Source organism: Coenobita brevimanus, chromosome 85 (genome assembly GCF_032717465.1).
Source record: "Coenobita brevimanus isolate Jiangsu-jjx chromosome 85, ASM3271746v2, whole genome shotgun sequence".
Classification (NCBI taxonomy): Eukaryota; Metazoa; Arthropoda; class Malacostraca; order Decapoda; family Coenobitidae; genus Coenobita; species Coenobita brevimanus.
Genome location: NC_137038.1, coordinates 7,043,372 through 7,070,177, shown reverse-complemented (window position 1 = coordinate 7,070,177; position 26,806 = coordinate 7,043,372). Strand labels below are relative to the sequence as shown.

General features: G+C 41.4%; 1 protein-coding gene across 1 annotated transcript; it reads right to left on the bottom strand.

Annotated features, from left to right (window-relative positions):
• Nucleotides 1–4,637: 4,637 nt before the first annotated feature.
• PolH (DNA polymerase eta) lies at nucleotides 4,638–24,567 on the bottom strand. Its single transcript, XM_080280479.1, has 9 exons — nucleotides 24,440–24,567; nucleotides 23,288–23,422; nucleotides 21,035–21,228; nucleotides 19,877–20,079; nucleotides 19,007–19,230; nucleotides 16,277–16,400; nucleotides 15,661–15,726; nucleotides 11,040–11,212; nucleotides 4,638–6,378 (listed from the first exon to the last, which is right to left on the bottom strand). The coding sequence occupies exons 1-9, from the start codon at nucleotides 24,565–24,567 to the stop codon at nucleotides 4,638–4,640; spliced, it is 2,988 nt and encodes a 995-aa protein (XP_080136605.1).
• Nucleotides 24,568–26,806: the final 2,239 nt, after the last annotated feature.

Below are 26,806 nucleotides of genomic sequence, written 5' to 3'. Positions count from 1 at the left end.
TGGAAAACCTTCGCCACTACAACATCAAGTCTGCGCTGTACAACTGGGCTAGTGCATGGAAGGAAGTCCCTGTGAAAACTCTTGAAAATGGTTGGTCTCGTCTGCTTCTCGGAACAGATGTGGAGTACGATTTTCTGGGGTTTGACGTGGATGACTTCCATGCACGGCTATGTACGCACGGCGACGATGTTGATGTGGACGATGTTCGTGAGTGGTTGGACGACGACGAGGGCGATCCTGGGTATCAGACGTTGTCTGATATCGAGATCGCGTCTTCGGTTGCTGGTGTCAGTACCGAACTTGGAAGATTCCGACGACGAAGGCGACGATGATGCGGACTCCTCTCAGCAGGACACTACTCCAGCCATTCCCAAGCTGAGCGCACTCCGGGAACATCTAGAGTTCGTCCTAGACTACCTGGAACACCCGGACTGCGACAGGGAGATGGGGCCCTTGGGACTCGTGGAGGAAGTGCGTGCTTTCAGGCAGCGCATCATCAATCGTCAGAATCGTCGTTCCTTACGTCAGTCAACAATTGACAGTTTTTTCAGGCCCGTGACCCCCGCTGTGCCCAGCCCTGGCTCCACTCCGTTGCCTCACCAAGACAGGCCCTCATGCTCCGAGCCACAGCCCAGCACATCAGCCACGGTGGAGTCACCGCTCGACGTGAGTTTGCGGCTTTCTTCAGAGTCCTCTGCAGTGGGTACGCCATCACCACGACCCAGCGATGCACCCCTAGGTCGCCTGCCAGTGATACTCTCGGACTCTGACAGTGAATAAACAGCAAGAACTTCTCCACTAGACCACACGGGAATTTTGAGTGTTGTGCAGTGAAAAAAACGGTGTGTTGTGTTAAGGTTTTCAAGTTGAGAGAAAAGACTCAATGGAAAAGAAATTTAACGTAAACAGACTTCTTTGTTTTGGCTTTCGAAAATGGAAAAAAATTGGGAAAAGTTAAAGTGCAACACTAAGTTACAATGGAGCATCATTTGGACAAAAGTGAACACTGTGAAGAGAACGGACTTCTGTGTGTTATTGACTAAGTTCAGTGCAAGACTTCAGGAAGAGTGTACTGCAAGTGCTTCAGGAAATCGTTCTTACTGTCAGAGTCTGAGAGGAGGCGGTTATTCATCGAGGTGGCCAGGGACTTGCTGTAAGTAGCCAGAATGTTTCATACTGTACCTTTTTCCATACTATACTTACCAGAATGTTTCATACTGTACTTTTTTCCATACTATACTTACCTCATTTCACTCTTTAATGTCCTTTATTGGTGTGAATAGGGTGTTAGTAGCTATGCATGTGCAGTAGGAATGTGTTTTTCTGAGTTAGGCTAGGTTAGGGTCCATAAGTACCAGAATGTTTATTAATGTATGAACATACTTCTAAACCCTCATTTTATGTTTCTTTTGCATTTATTTCAGTCATTTATGAGCCTTATTGGTGTGATTTGGGTCTTAAATAGGTGCTATGCATGTCCAAAGGGAGTTGTATAGGTGTTTCTGTGAGTTAGGGTCCATAAGTACAAGTCCATAAGCTGGGGCCCAATATCCGGACAAAACCAATAACCGGACCTACCAATGGCTTTATTACGTCGGATATTGGAGTGATTACTGTATATATGTACATGCAGTATACATATATACAGTAGATCCTTAACAAACAATGATTTAGCGGAAGCCTGAGATAACGGAATCATTTTTTCCTGGTATTTTTTACCCTATTTAAAGGAAAATTTCTGTTATAGCGAGTATAATTCCATTACAGAAATTTCGAATACAGTAATGCATTTGTGGGGGTATTAATAATGAGTTCAGACTGCTGTGTCTAGCAATGAGTTAGCATAGTTTGCTAGGTTTGGGTTGCCTTCAAGTATTTAGCGGCAAGTACCGCGAAATACAAGTCCTTTCCCACTTATGAACAGTCAACTTCCAAACTTTTGCACTTATGAATTTGTACTTTCAGTAATATATTAAGTAAACTACATGGAATTACATGAGATATTCAACACTTTATTATAAAATAGGCTTTGTGTTAATGATTTTGCCCAACTGTAGGCTAATGTAAGTGTTCTAAGCACTTTTAAAAGGCTTGGAAGGTATGGCTAGGCTATGATGTTGGATTGGTTAGGTGTATTAAATGCACTTTCAACCTACGAAAAAACTGACCTACGAGCATTCTTGGAATGTAACTCGTTCGTAAGTGGGGGAGGATCTGTACCGGAAAATTTACCCTCATCCTGCGCCCTGGTTAAGGGACGTGATTCAGCAGAAAATTCAAGATAATGGAATGGGGGTTTGCTGAATTAGTTCATTAAATCAAGCATTTACTGTACAGTAAACTCCCGATTATCCGTCTCGGAACACCCAGCATATGACATTATCTGGCTTAGCCAATGGCTGAAATAAAATGGTACCCAGCAGTAAGCATAAAATCTTGACACTATCTGGCATGGAGGATCCTTTCTTCTGGCTAAAGGTACATCATTATCCTGCATGAGACCGTTGTCATCATCAAACATCCAGGCATAATAACAAAAAAAGAAAATACAGTAATGTAATACAGTACACAATGAGAATGGGGCTATACTGTACTGTAACTATGAATGTGGTGGTGTTGAGGGAAGGAGGGAGGGTAGACAGTTGGTGGGACTAGCTGCTCACATGGTGTTGGTAGGGAGATGCAGTGGTAGGGAGCAGAAGAGTTTTGATTGGCTAAGGCAGGGGAGGGAGAGTTCTACTGCAGAGTTTTCACTGGCTGGCAGCTGGAAGGTGCATGTTCTCTCACTCTACATTGTATTCCTCCGCCACTATGGTGCCAATATACAGACGAGCCAACTGTGCACTCTATATCTCTTTTAAAACATTCTTATTATTAAATGGCAACGTTATGATGGGCTTCCTTCCAATACCTGGCTGGCCTTCTAGTGCTACTGTGGCTGTCTGATACATTGTATCGCCAACCCTCTTCTCTCTGGCATGTACAACTTACAGAGTTCTGATGTGTACATTTCTGTAATGTGCAAGTGACTGCTGGATTCTGCTAAGGCACCAATGAAAGTGTCTATCTATCTATCTATAGCCCGACGCCCTAATCCCGCAAAGGGTGGCCGCAGACAAAACGCCTCTAAGTCACTGAAAGTGTACTGGAAAGAAAAGTCGATTAAATTGTGTTACTAAAGAAGTAGAGATGATGAAAATGTGTTTTACTAAGCAAAATAATCATGCTACAAAGGGATAGTTAACACAAAATACAGTACAAAATAATTCAGACAACTGTTTCTTCCCAAGTTTAGTTTGTCCTTCCTACTATGAGACAAAAGTTTTGCTTTGTTCCGTGTGGCAGTCATCTGCTAGAATTTCGATCGGTGAAGGTACAATATGGTTTACATAGTACGTTACAGTGAAGCATGCTTCATATTTTTTTTTTTTTCCTTTACTGTTTTGGTTGTTTATTTTGGGCATTATTGTACTGTATTCTCCAGTAATGTCTTTACATCACCACCACCATCAGCATCACCACCACTGTCAACATGAAATGTGTTTCTGTACATAAAATTACAGTGTACTTCACAGTGCATACATCATTTCAGTATTAGGAATGCCTTTTAGCTGTCTGTCGGTGATTTATAGTGTTTACAATGCTTGTGTTTATATACATTAGGTATTGCCGGGTGAAAGAAAACAGGTCTCCCGGCTGGGGGGGGCTTTGATTATCCCCATTGTCGGCATGAAATTGCTTCTGCACATAAAATTACAGTGTGCTTAACAGTACATTACAGTATTTTATTATTAAGAATATCTATTAGCTATTTTGATGTTTTAAAGCATTCTGTAGGGATTAGACAGTGGATATGTGCTGTAGGATTGGAGAGTTAGGGGCCCGGGGCCCTTTGGGGGTACCAGTACTTTTGCATAACCCGGCATTTTGACAGTATTCAGCAGGCCTTTGGCTCTATTACACAGGATAATCGGGAATTTACTGTATATGTAAAGCCACAGGTAATTATCATAATGTTACAATAAAACATGACTTCCACCACCTAGTTATATTGCCTAAACAGATATGGACTGCTGTTCATGGTAGTTATGAAATTAATTCTGCAGATATTAAACTAAAGCAGAAATGTCACTAAATAACAGTGTATATAATGTAATTAAACATAATGCTATGCTTCCTCTTAAAGAATCCCCATATTGAGGTTGGCCATAGTACTGTACAGCTGATGTTTTCTATGGACTGGATGCTAGCAAGTGCCAAAACCACCGACTGTAATTTCTTACTAACAGTTGCTAAAGCAGTTTCAAAAGAATGATTACAAAGCGACCAAGTACTTGTGGCTGAATGTTTCCTTCTTAAGAATAATGGCTAGTTACTAAGCTCACAGCCACAGGTCATTCAAGGTAGCTAATACTTCCCAGGGTCGCTGGTACAGAAATACCCAGTACAATTGGTAACAGTACGGTGTTTTCTTCCATAAATATAATTAAAGTATTAATCTTAACTCATAAGAATAATAAATTATTTGGACATTTGGGTAATGAAATATGCTCTTCCATAAAATCAAGTATTAATTCATTACCATAAAACCTAAGAAAATTTTAACAATAGGATATGAACACTCCAAACATCTAGTGTTATCTAGTAAAGAATTTATCTATTCTTTGCAGCTTGTGATCTGATGACTCTGCTTTACCTGACTTCCCTCTCTTCCTACCTCTACCTCTCCTTGCCTCAGCCTTAGCAGCCCTCCCACTGGTCACTCCTGTGCTCTCACGTCTAAGATCGCCCTGGAGTCTGACGGCTACATGGAAATCCACATGTTCTGGAAGGTCAAATGCAGAAATCAGATTCCCACATTCTTCACACTCCACCATTTCACTCACAAGCCTTTGGTTTCCTCCATCATCATCATCTCCCTCACGTGTCTCATTTCTAGATGACTTAATATGGTCAATTATTTCTACTTCTTGCACTCTGTCTGGTACATCACTTTTACTTCTACTTTGTTCCTCCAAGTCTTCTACAGATTCACTGCTGGTATTCTTGTCAGAATATCTGTCAGGCAAAGTATTTTCTTTCCTACTTTTAGCTACTTCAGAGTTTTCAAGTCTACTGTTAGTACTGATTGCTTTATAGTTTGATGTGCCAGGACTGGAAAGCCCATCAACATACCAGTAACCAGTTTTCATGGGACTTTTCTGAATATACTTCTGAATTCCATGTTTTTCACTGGCTTTACTCCTATTTTTGGCTTTATGTTCTGTCAGTCTGATCTCTACCATCTTCCTCAAATCACTAGGAAGTAATGGCAAGAGAGAGGAATCAAAGTCATCTAAATTGGGAAAAAGTTCATCTATAGACACATCACATGACAGAGATTGTGTACACTCTGACAAACTTGACTGTTCACTTGTGGCAGCATTGATTTCTGTCCTCTGGTTACTCTTTGAATTTGAAGAACATTCTCTGTCTACAATTTCAGTCTTTAATGTGTGACTTGAAGGTGTTTCAATGACTGGTATGGAGGATACTTTAGGGGTTTTCCTTTCAGGTGAACCATTTTCATTTGGTTTTGGTTTGGAGTCTCCAGCTTCACTTGACCCCCCTGAGGAAAAGAGATCAGGACTCAGGGATATGGAGGTTTCACTAGTATTCACATTGCTGCTGTGCTCATTTTCTTTAGCATGACTTGTTATATCAGCACTGCTGGGTTTGTTATTTTCAGACACCCTTTTCATATTTTCAGAACTGTGATCATTTTCCTCTTCATTCTCCATACAAATCAAAAGGAGGTCTAAATTATTCTCACTGTCATCATCATCATCACCACCATCACTATTTTCATCATCATTTGCCACATATTTGTCATCAGAACCTTCACTACTTTCATTACGAGTTTCTACCTCACAATTCTCGCCTTCCTGATTTTCAGTGTTGCCACTTTCCTTTTCTTCAGCCTCTCTTTTTCGTTTTAGAATGAAGTTCTTGAAAAATGAATTACTTGGGGATTTTGCCTGTTCAATTAACTTATTTCTTTGTATACATGTAGACTGAGCAGGTGTAGTGTCATCAGATCTACTGTTATTCTGGAAACTCACAGATAAATTATCCTCAGACTGCACTGTATCACTTTCATCACTGATATCATCGCTCTGAGCTCTTCTTATTTCAGAGACAGCACTTTCATCATCTGCTCTGGTCTGCTGTGGAGAAATGCCAGCTGTGTCTTCACTCATGCTGATGCTAAACTTTTCAGCGGTGAGGGACTTATTCATGGCAACCTTCTTGAACATGGCCTGAATGTTGCCTGAGCTTCCCCCCTCCCAGTCTTCAAACTTCGAGGCAGATAAGCTAATGTTATGGATGGAAGGTGTCCTGCAAATAAATAAAGGTTAGGCAAAACATATTACACAAATGAAAAATCAGCACACTGTTGCTCTTACATAACTTCTGATGTGAATAATTAAAAAACAAGAAGGCATATGCTGCACCCATTTTTCATAACTTGTATTAACCCTTTCATTTTACATTTTATTATTCCAACTTCCAGATGATTTCACTTAGCTGAAGACTCACTGACTAGAGTCACATATTACTTCACCAAACAGTTCATTTTGTTATGACTTGTATACCTTTGGCTTCTTTATAAATTATGGTATTACCAATGCAATTTTGAAAATTATATGAAATATTATCGAGGGTAGAGAGAATATTATCGAGGGTAGAGAGAGAGAGAGAAAGAGATAGATAGAAAGAGAGAGAGATGACTTGTATACCTTTGGCTTCTTTATATGGTATTACCAATGCAATTTTGAAAATTACATGAAATATTATCGGGGAGAGAGAGAGAGAGAGAAAGTAGGTACCCTATATAAAGAGCATTTGAGCATTTGATTACTGAGAATGAAAAATGTGATAGTATAAATGACTGGGGAGTGGCTGGGAGGAGAACAGAGGCAAGAAGGGAGGAAGTGCACTAGGATGGAAGTTCTGAAACACGAATGACAATCATGAAAGAAACTAGGAGTTTACTGACTGTTATTGACTAGACAGATAAAGTCACAGAGTAAAGCTGTATTTTTTTGGAAGTGTGTGTGGAAGAAAGGATGCGAAGATGTGTAATGGATGCAAGAGCTTAAAGAGGTTGGGGGAGTGGACTTTCTGACCACTACTTGGTGGTGGCCAGAATTAGGATTCAAGTGAGATGGAGGAATAGAAGAAGGGAAAGACGAGAGGAAGTAGTAGTTGCAAGGAGAATGGAAAGGTTACAAGAGGATGAGAAAAAGGCAGAGTATAAGAGAGAAGTGGAGGAACGACTGGGCAAATATGAATTAGAGCAGATGGGAGAAGTGGAAGGTGTGTGTAGGATATTTACAGAAGAACTATGTGCAGCATGTGAGGTGGTGTGTGGAAGGAAGAGAAGACGGAGGGGGGTGCAAGGAACAGCGTGGTGGACTGAAGAGGTGAGACATGCTGTGGCACAAAAGAAGAAAGCATACAATGAATGGATGAGAAATAGGGGCGTGGAAGAAGTTGAGAGGCGGAAGAGAGAGTTATATGTAGAAAGAAAGAGAGAGGTGAAAAGATTAGTAAGAGAGAGTAAGAAGAGAGTGGATGAGGAATTTGGAAGGAATTTGAGTGTAAAGTGGAGGGACTGTAAGAAAATGTTCTGGAAAGAGGTGAAAAGAGTAAGACAGGGTAGAAGTGAAGTTAGCAGGGGAGTGAAAGATAAAAATGGTAGATTACTAGTGGAGAAGGGAGAAAAAGTGAGCAGATGGAGAGAACACTTAAAGGAATTGTTGAACATAAAGGATGGAAGTAATGCGAGTATAAGTGGCTGGGGAATGGCTGGGAGAAGGAGGGAGGTGAGAAGACAGGAAGAAATCAGTAGGATAGAAGTTGTGGAATCAATGAAGAAAGTTAAATCGGGGAAAGCCCCAGGAATTTATGGAGTGTGAGGTGAAATGCTGAAGCATGGGGGAGAGAGAGTAGTAGAATGGATGTGGAAGATGTGCAGATTGGCCTGGGAGGAAGGTAGAGTCCTGGAGGATTGGAAGTCAGGTATAATTATTCCCTTGTACAAAGGAAAAGGGGAAAAAGAAGTGTGTGGTAATCATAGGGGCATTTGTCTTCTTAGTATAATAGGAAAAGTGTATGGTAGGATACTTATTGACTGAGTTAGAGAAAGAACAAAGAAATTAATTGGAGAAGAACAGGGAGGCTTTAGGAAGGGAAGAGGTTGTGTAGATCAGATATTCATTCTTAGATCTTTAGTGGAAAAGTTTCTAGAGAAGGGAAAGAAGTTGTATGCGGCTTTCATGGATTTGGAGAAAGCATATGACAGGGTGGATAGACAAGGATTGTGGAAAGTGTTAAGAATATATGGAGTAGATGGGTAGTTGTTGAATGCTGTGAAGAGTATGTACGATGGTGCGAAGGCTGCAGTGTGTGTGGATGGTGAACTAAGTGAATTTTTCTCTTTGAAAGTTGGGTTGAAACAGGGATGTGTCATGTCTCCATGGTTGTTCAATCTGTACATGGATGGGGTAATAAAAGAGGTACAAGGTAGGGTAGTGGATGCTGGAGTGGCCCTGGTGAGAGAGGATAGTGTTTGGAAACTCCCTGTACTGCTGTTTGCAGATGATACTGTGTTGTTGAGTGAAGACGAAGGGGAGCTGCAAGGCTTGGTGGATAAGTTTGGGAGAGTGTGTAAGAAACGGAATCTAAAGGTGAATGTAGGGAAGAGTAAAGTGATGGTCTTTGAGAGAGGTGAAGTCAGTGAATGTACAGCGAGGTTGGATGGTGAGGAACTGGAAAATGTGAGTACATTTAAGTACTTGGGTAGTGTGATGAGTAAGGATGGAGGTTTGGAGGGTGAAGTGCTTGAAAGGGTACAGCAGGGAAGAAAGGTTGCTGGTTCTTTGAAAGCAGTGATAAGAAACAGGGAAGTGAGCATGGAAGTGAAAAAGTTACCACATGACAGTATTGTGATACCAACTCTAACATACAGAAGTGAAGCTTGGACGTTGTTGGAAGGACACAAGTCAAGAGTGAGAGCAGTGGAGATGAGTTATTTAAGAGGAGCCTGTGGAGTCACATGGAGAGACAGGCTGACGAATGAAGATATAAAGGAGCGTTATGGTGTGGATGTGGATGTGATAGGAAGCGTTATGAGGAACACACTGAGGTGGTTTGGCCATGTGGAGAGGATGGAGGATGAAAGACTGACGAAGAGAGTGTATATGAGTGAGGTGGAGGGTGGAAGAGGGAGGGGGAGGCCGAGGATGAGATGGAGGGATGGGGTGGAGAGGTATATGAAAGAGGGGGGTGTGAGTTGGGAGCAGGGCAGTGAAATGGCAACTTGGAGGCGATTTGTTTGTGGCCACCCCAAACGGGATTGAGGCGTCTGGCAATAGATAGATAGATAGTTGTCAGCAGACAGCTGATCTATGATGGCAGCAGATGAATATTTCCGCACTTCTTTCCTTCTTTCTCCCCTCTTCCTTCTGTCTATGGATGACTCTACACTGCGTGATAAGCCAAATGGTTTCCTGTACACCCAGAAAACATTTACTACGCTGGGTGGTAACCATATAACCGAACTATGACGCTTGGTGGTTTAGTGGGTAATTAAGGCGCTCCAACAGGATTGAGCCTGTGTAGGTTTATATCCAAGGGGTGGTTGGGGTTTCTTGCTCAAGTAGTGCCACTCATGGATGTGTGAGGCTGGTCACTCTTATCTTAAATGCCAGGACCAACTTGCCTAGCCCTGAGCTCCTACGCTACTCACGGGGCAACACGAGAATAGATGATGAACGTATGTAAGTGTTACTATACATTGTATGACTTCTGCTGCAAATACTGTGCTGCTGTTGGTACTCAATAACTACATGATGATGAGAGAGACTGGAAGAAATTAATCTTGGGTGTGTAGAGTTTTGTTATTTGCAGGGCTCTTGCTAACTGCCGATGGTTGCGAGCCATTTGGCTCCTAAGGTTTCAGATTTATGAGCCAAATAAATTTTTAGCAGCCAAACTGACTATGAGCCAAAATATTTAATGAGCAATAAATATATTTATTTATTTATTTACAAATTTTATATTTTTAAACATTCATAATGGCAACAAGGAAAGACTTAATAATCGATCTTTTGTTCATTTAAGTGAGATTACTTATTTTGTAGTTTACTAGGTTTTGAAGTGGATGTATTTTCTCCTCACCAAAAGGCGACTTGCATGTACAATTTGTTCGCCGAAGGGGGAAAAATACTCGCATTTGCGAGCTGTGGCTCGCCAAACAAGAGCCCTGATTTGTGTTGGAGGTGGGGCTGGAGCTAGCTCAGTAGCAGGGGTATGGAGGGGTTGGAGGATGGTATAGGAGTTGGTGCCTCTCCTGACACTGAGAGGGCTCTCCCTCTGTGCTATGGGGTCCTTGTATGATGCATGTGTTAGGAGTGTAATGCTGTTTGGTAGTGAGACTGGTGCAGTAAAGGAGGAGGAAATTCAAAGGTTCAAAGGTAGAGAGATGATAATGACCAGATGAATGTGTAGTCTAGCCTTGAATGAAATGCCTAGGCCAGTGAGGGGGGGGGGGTGTCAGAACGAAAGAAGAGTTGGGAACAACGGTAAGATTTGAATAATTGAATGTATCAGTGATGTGATGAGAGGGGGTAGATTGAGATAGTCTGCGCTTGTGGTTAGGCTGGATGATGACATGTGGGTGCAGTGGATGAGAGGTGTGAATGTTGAAGAACTTAAGGTGGAGCTGCTATGACTTGGGATGAGGTCATACAATATGACCTTTGGGATAAGGGACTGAACAAAGTCTGCCATAGATTCAGACATGTGGACAGCCAACTCTAGGTGATTAAGGATGACACATGCAAGCATGCTGCTGCCTTTAAAAATGAACAAACACTTGTGCAAGTAATTATGTTCTGAGGTAAAGGTGTCATGATCAACTTAGATGAGCTCTAGGATATAGGTGAAACTGTCCTTTGAAACCTAACAACCATCTCCTGAAAATATGAACTCACCAAGTTGGGTCCCTTGGTGCAGCCTGATTGGTGTGCTGTATAAGGGACAAGGCCAGCCGGGTGATGCGGTCAGGCGCGTACAAGGGGAGAGGGCAGGAACGAGAAATGGATGTCCATCTGTCATCACCATCCAACCTCACACCCACTGTCAATGTCCGAGCTCGACGCTTGTTCTGCGTAGAGAGGTCATGATGGTAAGCCCTTATTTTCATGGTCATTAATTCTGGGGAGGTGGTAGTCATGGGCATTACTTGCTTCTTCCCAGAGGTGGTAGGTTAGTGGTTACAGATGTACTTTTCCGTTCATAAAAATGAATAAGAGATCCTAGACTTAGGCAGGGAGCAGCTTGATAATCTGAATGAGAGAGAGAGAGAGAGATGGATGGATTACAAGGCCCACTGACAGGTCATAAAAGACCAGCTATAGCCTATTTAATCTGATCTGAGAATATGAGCCTTATGCTTTTGAAAGCTGGCAGCTGATTGGTTGCAGGAGTACATTCATTATTAACGGAGTACATTCATTATTAACAGCACATTTTAAATGATTTCTATTATCTATCTATCTGTTGCCAGACGCCCCAATCCCGCAAGGGGTGGCCACAAACAAATTGCCTCCATGTCACCCAGTCCCCTGCCATTTCACTGCCTTGCTCCCAGTTCACCCCCCCTCTCATACAGTATACCTCTCCACTCCATCCCTCCACCACATCCTTGGCCTCCCCTTCTCTCTCCCCCCCTCCACCTCACTCACATACACTCTCCTCGTTAGTCTCGCCCTCCATCCTCTCCACATGGCCAAACCACCTCAATGTATTTCTCCTAATGCTTTCTATCACATCCACATCCACACCACAAAGCTCCTTCACATCCTCATTTATCAGTCTGTCACTCCATGTAACTCCACATGCTCCTCTCAAATAACTCATTAACATTGCTCTCACTCTCGACTTGTGCCCTTCCAACAAGGTCCAAGCTTCACTTCCATAGGTTAGAGCTGGTATCACAATATTGTCATGCAGCAACTTTTTTTTACTTCCATGCTCACTTCTCTGTTTCTTATCAACGCTTTCAAAGAACCAGCAACCTTTCTTCCTTGCTGTACCCCTTCAAGCACTTCACTGTCCAAACTTCCATCCTTACTCATCACACTACCCAAGTACCGTAAAACACCGTAACTTCGGACAGCGCCCAAACTTCGGACGTTTTGCGAAAAAATGTAATAATTGAAGTTTATTGGAAAAGAGTGCGATATTTGCAAAAAATATTGATATGGGTAGGTAGGGTAATCTTTAAACATTATTATGTATAAGTCCTATTAAACTAGCTTGAATAAGTGTGGGTGAAAAAAATTTATGAACCAAATGTTAAAAAAATCGATATTTTTTAACCCTGCAAAACTTTGTTCACACAGAACAAACAGTTTTAATTGTAAGAACGAAATTAGTACGATTATGTGTGGAAAAGTGTTGTAAGTACTGGGCAGTAAACTATTTTAAAATATATACATGCATCATCTTGCTATGACTGTTTTAATGAATATCTCTATTTTTCAAAAAAAAAAAATCCTAAATTTGGACAGACAAATTACTGGAAAAATACAGACAATAGGTGTGTGTGTGTGTGTGTGTGTGTGTGTGTGTGTGTGTATTTACCTATTTGTAGTATACAGGAATTGAGCAATGCTCGTATTGGCCTGTCTCCATATCCACATTTATCAAGTCTACCTTTACACACATGAATGTTTTTCTCATGCACCACCTCTTTGTCTAAGTCGTTCCAAATATTTAAGTGTGTGTGTGTGTGTGTGTGTGTGTGTGTGTGTGTGTGTGTGTTTACAACCAAAGGCCTATTTGGGATGTTTGTTTGTGTGTGTGTGTGTGTGTGTGTGTGTATGTATGTATGTCTGTATGTGTGTGTGTGTGTGTGTGTGTGTGTGTGTATATATGTGTGTGTGTGTGTGTGTGGGTGTGTGTATGTATGTGTGTGTGTGTGTGTGTGTGTGTGTGTGTGTGTGTGTAAGACTAAAGTGTGTAGCTCGTTAATACATTCCATGGTGCCTTCATAACATGTGCCTGTGTGTGCGTGTGTCTGTTGATTTGTGTGTGTGTTAGTGAGTGTGTGGGTGTCACTGGAACCAGTAAGAAGTGTTCAACATTATATTATGTTATTTCAGTATGCATTTGTTGAGTCAGTGAGGTAGCTACTTGATAATTAAGTGAAGTTTTGTTTAGGAAAAAGAGATCAGTTCCCCTTACAGTTTGGAAAATATGCAATGCATTTTATATAATTTTTTCGTCTGAAAAAGTTTCTGAAGAGTTCTTAGTTATATTTATGGCCAGATTACCTCACTACATTGTGATATGATGCATCTTAATGTGATTTCAAATTATGAGCTCAAAAAAGAAGATATGTTTGGTTATTTCCCTTTATATACGTATAACTTGGGCCACGAGTGCCCAGTATTTTTTTTGACATTTTTAAAAAAACTTTAAAGTGTCCGAAGTTTGGTCAGTGTGTCCAGAGACAGGTGCTATTAACCATTCTCATGTTTAAACGGCAAATACTTGGATGTTCGAAGTTTATAAGAGCTGTCTGAAGTAAGGAAATTTGTTCCTAACTTCGGACACTTGAGGGGAAAAAAAAAAAAAAAAACAGTTTAGCGTGGTTAATTTTTTTTATTATATAGATTCAGTAGGTACTGTCCCTGGCTACCACATGACACCAACAGGGATAAAATTGCACCATTTTACACAGAGTTATTCCTTAAAACACATAAAAAATGTCCGAAGCTAGGGTGTTTTACGGTACTCTACTTAAATGCACTCACATTTTCCATTTCCTCATCATCCAACATCACTGTACATCCAGTGACTTCATTTCTCTCGAAGACCACAACTGTACTCTTCCCTACATTCACCTTTAGATTCCAAGTCTTACACACTCTTCCAAACTCATTCACCAAGCCATGCAGTCCCCCTTCATCTTCACTTAACAATACAGTATCATCTGCAAACAACAGTACAGGGAGTTTCCGTATGTTGCCCCCACTCATTAAAACTGCTCCAACATCCACTGCCCTACCTTGTATCTCTTTTATAACCCCATCCATATAGTGACTGAAGAACCATGAAGACATGACACATCCCTTCAATCCAACATTAATATTTAAAAATTCACTCAATTCACTATCAACATTTGCTACAGCCTCAGCCCCCTCATACATACAATTTATAGCATTCAACAACTTCCCATTTACTCTAAATATTCTTAATTTTTTCGACATTCCTTGTCTATCCTCCCTGGCATATGTTTTCTCCAAATCCATGAAGGCCACATACAACTTTTTTCCCTACTCTAGAAACTTTTCCACTAAAGACCTAAGAATGAATATCTGATCTATGTAACCTCTTCCCTTCCTAACGCCTCCCTGTTCTTCACCAACTAATTCCTCTGTCATTTCCCTAACTCTCTTAATAAGTTTCCTACCATACACTTTTCTATTACACTATGAAGGCAAATGCCCCTATGATTACCACACACTTCTTTTTCCCCATTTCCTTTGTACAGGGGAATAATTATACCTAACCTCCAATCCTCCACAACTCTGCCTTCCTCCCAGGCCAATCTGCACATCTTCCATATCGGAGGTGGGCACCGCAAACGAGAATTCACTTCCACAACACAAATCCGCAACCTCAAAAAATTGCCTTCTACAACTACAGATCCACTAAATTCTTGAAATTAGCAGTTCCGCAAATGCAAAAATGCAAATGCAAACCATTTTCATCCCTTTCATTACCCCGGCATCAGCTTTATTTTATTCTATATACTGTACCATTAGAGGATTATTAAATGCCCCCTCCTTGGAGGGGTTCAGGGACAGGTATTGTTTTCACTCGGTTTGTCAGTCTGTCTGTTAAACTTTAAGCAAAAACTACTGGTGCGATTTTGACTAAAATTACAAGGATGATGAGCTATGACCTTCTGATTACCTTATTAACTTTTGGGTCAAATTGGGCCAAAGCCCAGGCTGTAGGTCCAAAAAATGAAGGAGGGGGGGGGAATTTCCCCTTAACATTTTTCAAATTTGTTTTTTCGATGTGCAACCAAAGCCTAAAGGTGCATCTTTCAAATCTGCATTCTACAACATGCTCATTACATCAGGGGAGTCACCCCTCAGTTAGCAGTAGGGGGGTCAATGTCTTGTGGTTTGGGCCTAAAATTTCAAATGGTCACAAAACTGTCAATTTTCATCCGATTTACTCCATGTCTGACATGTGACATATTTGACTAGATATCCTGTTCTGTTTATATGTCAGCAATAAAATGACTGCCGGGGACGGGTTTACTGTGCCTAGGCACGTAGGGGAGGAGGGGATCAGAGAGGAGACAGAGGGATAAACAAAAAAGACAAAGAGGAGGGGAGGATAGCAGGGAAGAAGGGAAGAGGAAGAGAAAAGAGAGGAGGTGAGGGAGGTACAGGAAGGAGACAGACTGAAGGGGAGGAAGGAGATATACAGCAGAGGAATGAGACACAATGGAGCGAGTGAGGAACAAGACACAATGGAGTGAGGACTTCCATCATAAATCAACACAGCAAAGTACATTATCGTACTCACAGTTGTCTGATCTGCCTCCAGCCGTTCTGCTAGCTCATCCGCCAGACTACGCATCCACTTCTCAACCTGTATTTAGAAACCAAAATATCAATCCATACATAACTGATCCCCTACATTTAGTGGGTGGCAAATGAAATGTTCCCCGAGCTAGACCTTATTAGATCATATAGCCCTGCTAGGTGACAGGAGAGCACTACCCCTCCCGGCATGGCAGGTACCGGGCATGGCTCTAACTCATGACCCCCCAGTCCTGAGTCTGACGCTCAACCACTGAGCCCCCTTGGCCCCCCACCCCCAATAACTGTGTGGAAGAAGAATAAGAGGAGGTTAGACACACTACATTTAAATGACTGGGCAGCATAAGCAGGGAACAGAGTTAACAAGACTGCAGTATTAATATCAGCAGCAAAAGGTTAATCTGAAACATGAACCCAGCGGACTACAGGTTGAAGCTGCCATTCTCCAGCAGTCCATCATCCCCTTTCAGGGGAAATGGAGAAGATGTGGGATGTTTGCCTGCCTTGCAATATCAGTGCTACCATATAAAGGCATCCCTCTCTAGCACCAAGCAAGACTGTACCAGAGCTGACCATTAAACTGGTGGCCCTTGCCTCACCTTGTTTCTGGTGTTGAGTGACTCCCTTCCCATGAAGTTTTTCCCACACCCAATGCTCTTTGGAAGCTGACGAGAGGTGACTGGCTCATGATCTATCCCTTTACCCACGTTGTGGAGCCACAATCTGTTACGAGTATAAATTAATTACACTTTAAGCAAGGTCATGCAGTCTGAGAGGTTAGCATTTTTTTACTTAACCCGAGCCTACAAACATCTTAATTAAGTTTATAACTACCGTAAAGTGGGATGACCAGACGATTTTTACCTAAGTTGTAACTCAGCATGTTAAGCTTTAACAAGATTATTTCTTGCATGAATGTGTGGCTTAAGAATGTAGCTTTATGGTGAGACAGGTGAAAAAAAATTCAGGTCTCTGCTTGTATTTTAAAAAAATATTTATAATGCTGTCCGAAGTCATAATCGATGTGGGGTGACTTCGGACTGGGGTGGGGTGACTTCAGACAGTCAATGCTTTTGCCCTTTAAATGGAAGTGTGTGTATTTGGCGATGGCTTTGGACACTGCTGAGGTGACTTCGGACACTGACAGAGGTTTTTAAAAAAAGAAACTGTGAAAAACATATTTTTGTAATCCCTATAGGACTAAATTGATCATAATTTATTTTGCACTCCTTTTCTCACACTGAAGACATACACATACGTGTGTTTGAAATAAAGCCACGTAAGTGTTTATCACAATTGAATTCTGGTACACAGAATGTGTAGGAACTTTTCTAACTTAAAAAAAATATAATTTTCTTGGTGAAATACATGTAATGACACCTTGAAAATGTAAGGCACACCTGTGACACAACTTCTTATAAAAATAAAAGTAACATTCTTGAGATAAAGCAAATAAATCTTAATTGGGTAAATATAATTATCACAAGTAGCACCAGACTTAATACATTACAGCCTGAGTATAGGCTCATTGTGCCATTTTGCTATAGTAATGATATGCAAAATTAAAGCCTGTAAATTAAACAAATATTTGTATCACATGATTATCACTTTTCTTTTTCATCCTCTTCTTCTACACCTATTAATCTAAACTTACTGACCATGTTTAGCCTCATTACCCAATAATTCTCTCTCTCTCTCTCTCTCTCTCTCTCTCTCACAGGCCAGCTATTGACATCCACACTGAATATCATACGACATTTTTTGTCAAGTGTTGGCTCTGGCAATATTTTAACAATGTCATCCTTGTCTACATCACTGCAATCATCCATGGTAAGGTTATTGAACATGTTACGTGTTCCATTGACATGTTTGAGAAAACGCTCAGTGTAATCATTCTGTCACAAAGGTATGTCTCTTCTACTTATGACAACACAGTCTGTCCACCAGCTGCTTTGGTATGCTCTCCCTTTAGACAGTCATATAAGGTACTTTTACTTAAGTTCCATTTTGTAGCTGCCTTATGCACACTCAGGTATTTTTTTTTTTCAATGTCATCTTTGGCTTTTTTTATGCGGTCTTTATCTACTTTGCTAGTATAGTTCCTCTTTTCACTTTGCACTTTTGGGACGTATTTCCTAGGCATTTTGCCTCCTGTAAAGGAAAGACAACTTTAATATACTGTAATTTCACGTAGTAATGCACAGCAAGCATCCCCCAAATCATGGCAACATCTGTTGCCTTACACAGTCAAGGTTTCTTAAGAAGGGAGCAAGTGACAGATGCTGTCATGATTGAAAGGATGTTTGTTAAGTATAGTTAGGTAGAAATACTGTCTGTGTGCATCTGTGTGTCTGCGCATGCACGCACTCAGGCTGGAAGTTATATTTTCTTCCTTTCCCTGTCCGAAGGAACCCCAGATTGTGTCCGAAGTCACCCCATTAAATCTAAAAATAGTGAGTTTTATGCCATGTACCCCTTATTTGGATAAGGGCTAAGGCGTTGCCCCGGGGTAGAGGACTTTGGTTTGGAGCGTGTAGCATTTTATGACCGGATGCCCTTCCTGATGTCTACCAATGACCCTTGGGTGGATTCGATCCTCCAACCCTTCGGTCAGAGCGGAGCGCTCTAACCCACTAAAAAAAGAAGAAAATTTGCTGTTAGGCCTGTGGACCTTGAACTACGGACACTGAGGCCAAAGTAACTGTGTGTGGTATCACAAATGTTTTTGCAACACTCTGGCGATGGTCACATGTCTTCACACCTTCCCATCCTTTACGCTCAGTAGAAGTTTGACCAATGCAAAAAAAAAACACGCCTTTTTTTATGACGTATTCAATTAATATTTACACAAATTGTATAAATGGTATTACATTATTATTTTATCTAAGTTATAGCTACAACATTCCTATTTAATAATACTTGTATTTTTTTCACAACCAGATTTTCATTTCTCTGTATTTTAATTGGTTTACATTTATTCCCGAAATGCCCGAAGTTGTCCCCAAGTCCAAATTCAACTCACTTTATGGTACCATTTTTTAAAACATATACTGCCACTATAAACCACTGCTGATACTGGTCAATACTGATTGTAAAAGTTAATATACTTTTACCTCTCTTAGTCATCAACAGTGTCAAAAAATTAGCTAAAGTAAAACAGCATTAATCCAAATACTGTTAGGCAAGGGGTGCCTGTACACTATAATGTCAATGTGTTTGTGTTGCACATGGCTTCCACTATGGTAGTTGTGTTACCAGCCACCAACACCAGCATGTAAGCTCTATAATCTTTGTTGTAATTCAGATGTGACCCCAAATGTCCAACTTACGCAGTCTTGTCATCATATCTGTCACGCAGCTGTGACAGGGACAATGCAGCAAGATCTGCCATGGTGGTACAGCCCAAGTCCTCTGTCACGGAGTCACCCAGCTTTCCTCCCAGGTTCCTCACTTTACTAACTGGCATACAAGTCCAGAGTCCTGCCACTGCTCCATGGGGCAATACTGTCTGCTGGTTTGGCTTGTGCAGCCCACATGTAAGCTTGGCCAACATCTGATAAACAATTACAAAAGCTATTATAAAACTGGTCTTGCATAATTATTCCCCTCCTCCCACTTCCAATCCCATTTTTCACAATAAATGAAAATGTTGTGACTGACATATATGAACATTAATGCACTGAACTATTAATGCAGATCAGCTTGCAGCCAAGTATCACTGGTGAGAGACCCCTTCCTGGGGTGACACAGACACAGCCAGGCAGCTCTGCTGCCTGGTGATACAAACATCCCTCAGCTCCTTCCCTAATTTCTACAAGGAGGATGGTGGACTGCAAGAGAAGGAAACTTCAACCTGCAATTCACTGGGTTTAAATTCATGTGACCCTGGGTTTGCAACAACAAACACAGTGCTTTGCCCAATAAAACGGGCCATACACCCACCCAACCAACCATCAATCGAGCCTTCAAACCAGCCATCCCCCATTTTTTGCAGTTATGAGGGAAAACACATCTGTGAACAGCAAATATCAGAGAATCATGAAAACCCATATAATAGGGTTCCCTTAGTCATAATTCAAGTAAAAGATTGCCTAAAAACTTTGCACTGCTCCCAAACATCACCATTTCCTACAATCTACTTGTTTAAATTTTATTTTCAGGTGGTTTACCAGAGAGTGACAGAGACTGCAGTGTGGTACCTTGTTGTGTGCTATACCAGCAGAGCACTTGAAGCCCGTACGATGCAGCACTGCTTTGCGCATCTCCTCACAGATGACAGCTGCACATAACAGCCTTTGTGCATCCCAGTGAGGGTGCTCAGAGGTAAGAACAAAGGACGGGCTATCTTCGTAATTTTCACTAAATGATGACAACCACTCTTGCAGCCCATCTTCACGTGTACCTGGGGAGGTTATAATATGACATTAACTCATCATGCACTATACCCATACCATATTATATGTAATGGTTTTCAGTAACAACCAATCCCACATTACTCTTTTCAGGGTATAGAGAGTTATGGCTAAGGTATTTTAGTCCAGAGCAATTAAGGATATGTAACAGAGCTGTGCCCTGGGTAGCACTTACATACCTGAAATACCTCCACCTCCAGTCACTACATAGCAATGTAAACCTTTATATGCAATACAAAGCCTTCAGTCTTCAGTCAGGTATACATCTGCATTAGAGTAACATACTGGAGAATAAGACATATGATGTATTACCATTATATATAATATCATCCACTATCCATCCATCCATCATCTAATCCTATGCCACCCCATGAGAAGCATAGGAGCCCAGGGCTAGGCAAGTTGGTCCTGACATTTAAGATGAGAGTGACCAACCTCACTCATCTGTGAGCAGCATTATGTGAGCAATAAACCCCAACCACCCCTTGGATATAAACCTACACCAGCTCAATCCGTCTGGAGCACCTGAATTACCCACTAAACCACCAGGCGCTATAATTTGATTACATGGTTACCAACCAGCGTGGTAAATGGTTTCCTGGCGCACAGGAAACCATTTGGCTTGGCACCCAGTGTGGAGTCACCCATAGGCAGAAGGTTGAGGATAAAGTGAAGGAAAGAAAGATAGAAGAGGGAGTGTAAAGTCACCTGTAGGCAGAAGGAAGAGGAAAGAATGAGGGAAAGAAACACCTTCACCATAACCATCTGCGCTCTCCTGCCACCACCACCATCACAACTGCTCTCCTGTAGCCCTCAGCATAACTATCTCTGTGTACTGTACTCTTCCATCAACCTTTTAACACACCTTGTTACTCTCACCCGCACCATCCCGTCATCTTCACTTTCACTACCCTACAATACAATCGCCATCTCAACAAGCCTTACCATCACTGTCTCCAGCTCCAACAACCCAGGTGGAAGAGAGGTCTTCCACCTTCACCTGGCTCATCCTGTCTTGCCTCAGCTTGGCTTCCACCACCTCTGTCATGTCCAGGTAAGCTTCATCTATGCTTGCGCGCTCAATACGCCCTGTGAAATCTCCCAGAACTTGCAGCACCTCCTTTCCAGCGTTGCGGTACCTAAGGACATTTATTTTTTTTCTTTAATTGCTGAGGGTGGCAAGGATTACAAACACCATCCTCTGTGTCTTACCTCTCACAAAGACAAAGAAAGCTTCAAACCTGAGTCCTGTGCCTGTCAAGGACCCAGAAAAAATTCATTTGGCTATATGGAATGCGAGAGCTGTGAATGATGAATACAATGAAAAGGATGCAGGGACTATGTTCAAGAATGCAAATTACACTGTGATGGTGTTGTGGAAAACAAAGATGAAAATAGCAAAGTGGATGAGTGTGAGGGTGTGAAATATGTAAGGTGGGATAATTAGGGAGTTGCCTTGTTGATGAAAGATGACTGGCAGAGAGGAATAAAAGACTATATACATCACTCTGAGCTGTATTTACAGAATATCAATTATGTTTCTAACTCACAATTCAATGAAATCTGTAATGTGGCCTGCAAACTAATCACATTTAATGCTCACAAATGTTCCATAAATAATCCTCTATAACTGAGGGCTTGCCTAATCCTATGCAATCCACTGTAATCCCTGCAATCTGATGGTGGATTCTCTCATTTTTTTCTTGATGCTATGAGGTGATTTTACTCAAGGTAACCCCTAAAGTACTATGATTGATGATCGTCAGTTTGTATGTTTGCCATGTAGAGTACTGTAACTGACAATTGTAGAAGGGCTGTCAAAAATTGCCAAGCACTAAGCTAGCCCCTTTTATGACATAAATGGTTCATACCCAATCTGCACTGGGGGATGAGATGGTGGAAAGGAAGATCCTGTCCTCTCACTAGGTCTGCGGGGGGGAACCCCTCCCCCCCCCAGCCACTTCTCCACCTTCCTCTAGGTGATTGGCTTCAATCCGCTCTGTCCCCTCCCACCCAAGTTACTCACCAATACCACATCTACATTGTATGGGAGGGTGTCTCATGCCTGCTAACCCCCCCCCCACCTTCACCTCCCTCCATCCTCCTTTTATATCGAATGATGCAGCAATTTTGCTGCTATGATTGCTTTGTGTGTGTTTCTTCCCACCATAACACTCGCTACTCCACCTCCCCCACATGGAGGTGTGTCTTATTCCTCCCTCACCCCCACAAGAGACCCCCCACCTCACCTCCACCTTCCTCCCTCCCTATTCTTTATCTCAAATATGACATGGCTATTTCCCTCCGATGACTGGGGCTGTCTGTCTAATGCAGTTTTTTTGTTTTTAACTCATGCTGTCTCCTGCACATCATTTCCTCAACAGAAACATTTTACATTGACTTAATTGATTTTCGCAAGGTTCTGTACTGAAAGTTAGGTTTTTTTTTTTTTTTTTTTTTTTTTTTTTTACTCATGCTAACCCCTACACCTAGTTTAACCAACAGAAACATATTTTACATTGATTTAACTGAATTTGGTAAGGTTCTCTACGGAAAATTAGGCTTCTGCCGATTTTTTGTTTCCTCTCTTACTGTCATGGGGGACTTTTCTAATCTTTCACAGGTGGCTTTATAGTAACTATTAGGCCTAGGGGACTGGGATTGGCATTTTCAGGTGTGTAAATTCAAGCTCTTCAAATCTGTAAGAAAAATTTTTACCTTGGTAAAAGCTGAAAAACCAACCCCAAACTACGACTGGGGTGGAACATAGCTTCAGAAAAATGTGGTCTTTAGAGGTTAAAGGTGTTTTCTTATAGTGAAAACATAACTAAAGTCTCTAATTATTAACCTCTTCAAGCTACCAGATGTGTGCACTCAATTTAAGAATGATTACACAGTGAAAGGGGACCTGACGGGTATCGAACATCTCCAGTTTGAAAAGTATCCTCCAATCTCAATAAAAACTTTGGTATCAAAGGCAAATGATATGTCTAACAAGACCAGAAATGAGAACCTTCCAGTGCAGATCCTTAAAACTAAGTCATATCGAATTTTCCAAAAGTTTGTTTCTGTTAAGTGGTGCTTCCTGTAAGCATACAGAACAAGTGGAATCACCCCATTACTTTCAGCGACTGAACCAGTAACTGGTCCAAGATAGCACACTCTATTATCTCAGATAAGAAAAAAGCCAAAACACACTTGGTGAGGTCAGCTTTGCCACGACTGACAGGGACTTGGATAAGCTTGATATCAGGACACTTGCTCTTGGCCTCATCCCCTCGCATGCTTCGCTTCACACCTTGGGCACGTGCCTCGTAGTTCACTGCAATGATCCTGCAACGAATATAATTATCAGTTAGTTTCATCTTATCCTCGACCATCATGTGTCTGTCTCTCCATCCCACATCACTCTCACCTCTCTTCACTACGTTCCTTCACCTCATTCTAGTTTTCCTCTCTCCCTCCACCTTACTCACATATTCTGAAAACAATTTCATACACACATTGGATGCAAGCATTTTATGAAGGGGGTCAATACTACATCACTGCCATCCATTCATCCAACATCCACTCCTATGTTGCACCAAGAGAAGCATAGGAGCTTGGGGCTAGGCAAGTTGGTCCTGACATTAATGATGATAGTGACAAGCCTCACTCATCCCTGAGTGGCATTACATGAGCAATGAACCCCAACTACCCCTTGGATATAAATCTACACAGGCTCAATCCGATTGGAACACCTTAATTACCCACTAAACCACCAGGTGCCATAATTTGGTTATATGGTTACCGCCCAGCATTGTAAATGGTTTCCTTGTGTACAGGAATCCAATTGGAACTGCACTCAGTGTAAAGTCACCCATAGGCAGATGGAAGAGGAAATAATGAAAGAAAGATAGACAGGAAGTGAAAAGTCATGCACAGGCAGAAGGAAGAGGAAAGAATGAAGGAAAGAAAGAGAGAAGAAAATGAAAGTAAGAGAAGAAAGGGCAGACACCCGAGAGCCGCACTACAAAACATCTTTCGTAAGCCAAGTGAAAAAGACATCCCTGAACTGAACAGAGTTAATAATACAGCTACCTCACTTCATCCCTTCCATAGGATGATGTTTTTCACATTAACCAAGCCATCACCAATTTTATTCAACCTGAGGATGGATATCTTGTAATGATGTCGATGATGAAGACTATATCTATCTCCTCCAACTTAAACAGTCTCTCCCAAACAGATAAAAATAGTGTCATTAGCAAGACTACACAGTATATGATGGGACAATGTTATCATACTGAAGGGGTTGATAATATGACCCTCAAAACTCCACCCAATCCCTAAACATGATGGGACACTAACCCTCCACCTCGCCATGTGTTGTATTGGACTACTGCTGCAGGGACCCCTTTGATATGCGGGTGGTCGCGCTCCTCCACTTGCACGTAGAAGCAGTCCATGTCCACGAGAACGACAATGCGGTCCGTCATGTTGGTTCCTTACTGTACTGGGGAATGAAGGCCAGAACTAAGTCACATATTCAACTACACTCAGCATGTTTTCACTAAAAAAAAAAAAGAAAGAAAGAAAGAAAAAAAAAAAACTGGGCCACTGAATACTATGCTGTGGTTCCATGAAATTCAATGAGCCTTAGTTATGAGATACAGTACTCTGGTAACTAGTCATTTCAACCCTCAAGTCTGATTACACCTGGCCATCAACTCAGGTGCAAAAGGTTAAGGGTCTTTGTCAAGTAAAAACAATCCAACTCGAGTTTACAACTTATTTCCCCTCAGACATATATTACTTGGTTTAGAAAGACTAGACACAGTGAGGGAACTAAAAGCATGATACAGTATCTAAACCAAAAACTGCTATTTGAGAACTTTTCAGAAGCAATATAAATCCAAACCACTGATGTACTGTATTATAATTCAAGCTCAGGCTATACTCACACTCAGTTCTAGCTGCAAATGCCAATACAGTACACTTTACTTGTATCTAATGCTTTTACTAAATATCATCATTAGTCATGTCCACTATAATAATACATATAATGAAGAAGGTTCAAAAGTGTCTGCATAGAGTTGAAGGTAAAGGGTGAGTGCTCTGGGCTAGGACCAATGGATCACATAGCTGTGGAGAGATCCTTGGAGAGACCGCTACATCTCTCACCAGAAATACGCTACCTTGGTGTGGGCATGAACTGCCAACCCTACACTCGTAAAGTGCAAGCACTAGCACCACTGAGCTATTATGGCCCCGGTGGAAGTGACAATATCTGGCACATTATTACTTAAGCCTGGTGTCACTAGCTAGCTAGTTGCCTAAATGCACTATCTTTTATCTTTCAACCAGCAACTTCCTTACTCCATTTCTTTCACAAATCTCAAACTGCATTTCTTATCCTATTCAACCTACGTAACCTTGCAGTCCACTGGGTTCATGCACAATGGATGCTGAAGGATGCAACAACAGTAACAACCCCATGCATATTCCAAAATAAGTTCATTTCCACCATTTTTTTCTATTCAAACTACTGTAATGTCATACGATCATCTTATTATATTTGTTTTTTCATTCTAACCCTATCCCCACCTAGATAAGACAGGCAGTCCTTACTCAGCCTCAGTATACAGTTCTACATTCTGTATCAAGACTGTCTAAACACCAGCCACTTTTCTTCCTTAAGCCACTATTGTATACAACTCACTTCCTTTATGGAAACATCCTGTAATATATTGCACATTCTTGGTAAACAAACCCAGTGCTAGGATATTGTAATTCAGTAAATTTTCAGGTAAATGACCAAACTACTTTTCTTGAAGCCTGGGGCCTCAGTATAAACTTCCCTTGGTGACATTACAAGACAGAAAAGCTTCAAGTCACTTCTCGGGGATCAGCCAGGGCGTTCTAATCAGCAAATCACAAGGTACCTTCACACATAAACTTTAAAAAGTTACCAGTCAATGGATCCCTCTCCCTTCATCAGTGTCACTTGCTTGAGCAAGGTAAAGTAGCTGGTGGCATAATCACTGTATTGCAGTCCTTATCACTCATATCATCCCTACCACATCCTCTTATCACCCAACTTTGTCGTATCACTAAAATTAAAAGATAATGATCTGTGACTGAGGTCTGGAGATACCATTTTTGGGGGTATGTGTGGGGGAGGGAGGGAGACTATTGTGGATAATTCTTGTATTAGACAACTGGTACAGTAACAAGACAGATACACAATTATACAGTGCAAGCCCTTGTTACATGTCAGAGATGAATTCCAAAATATCACAACTTTTTTGTGCAACCAGTACTGAACTGTAAGCTGGAGGAGACTGCCAAATAAGCTGCAAAGGTAGCAGTGGAACTATGAATAGCCATCTAAATACTGTGTGTGTGTATGTGTGTGTGTGTGTCATTACACCGGGCATGCTGTTACTAGATTTATGTTTCTGAGGGCTTGAACAGCGTGTAGCCTTCAGGAATGTCTGTACTGTAGATACCAGTGCCGGTAGTTTATTCCCTTCCATGTTTTCTTCTTCCTTGCCATCTGGATCCTACCTTACCCCAGTGGTTTTTAACCTTTTCTAATTCTCGCCCCCCCCTCACTGAATGACACGTTCCCTGTGCCCCCCTTCCTCAGATACTGTATTTTACTGGCATAGTTGGCACATGTCAAGAAATATCATAGATTCTTAATCTTTGAAATTGTTTATATATTCAGATAAC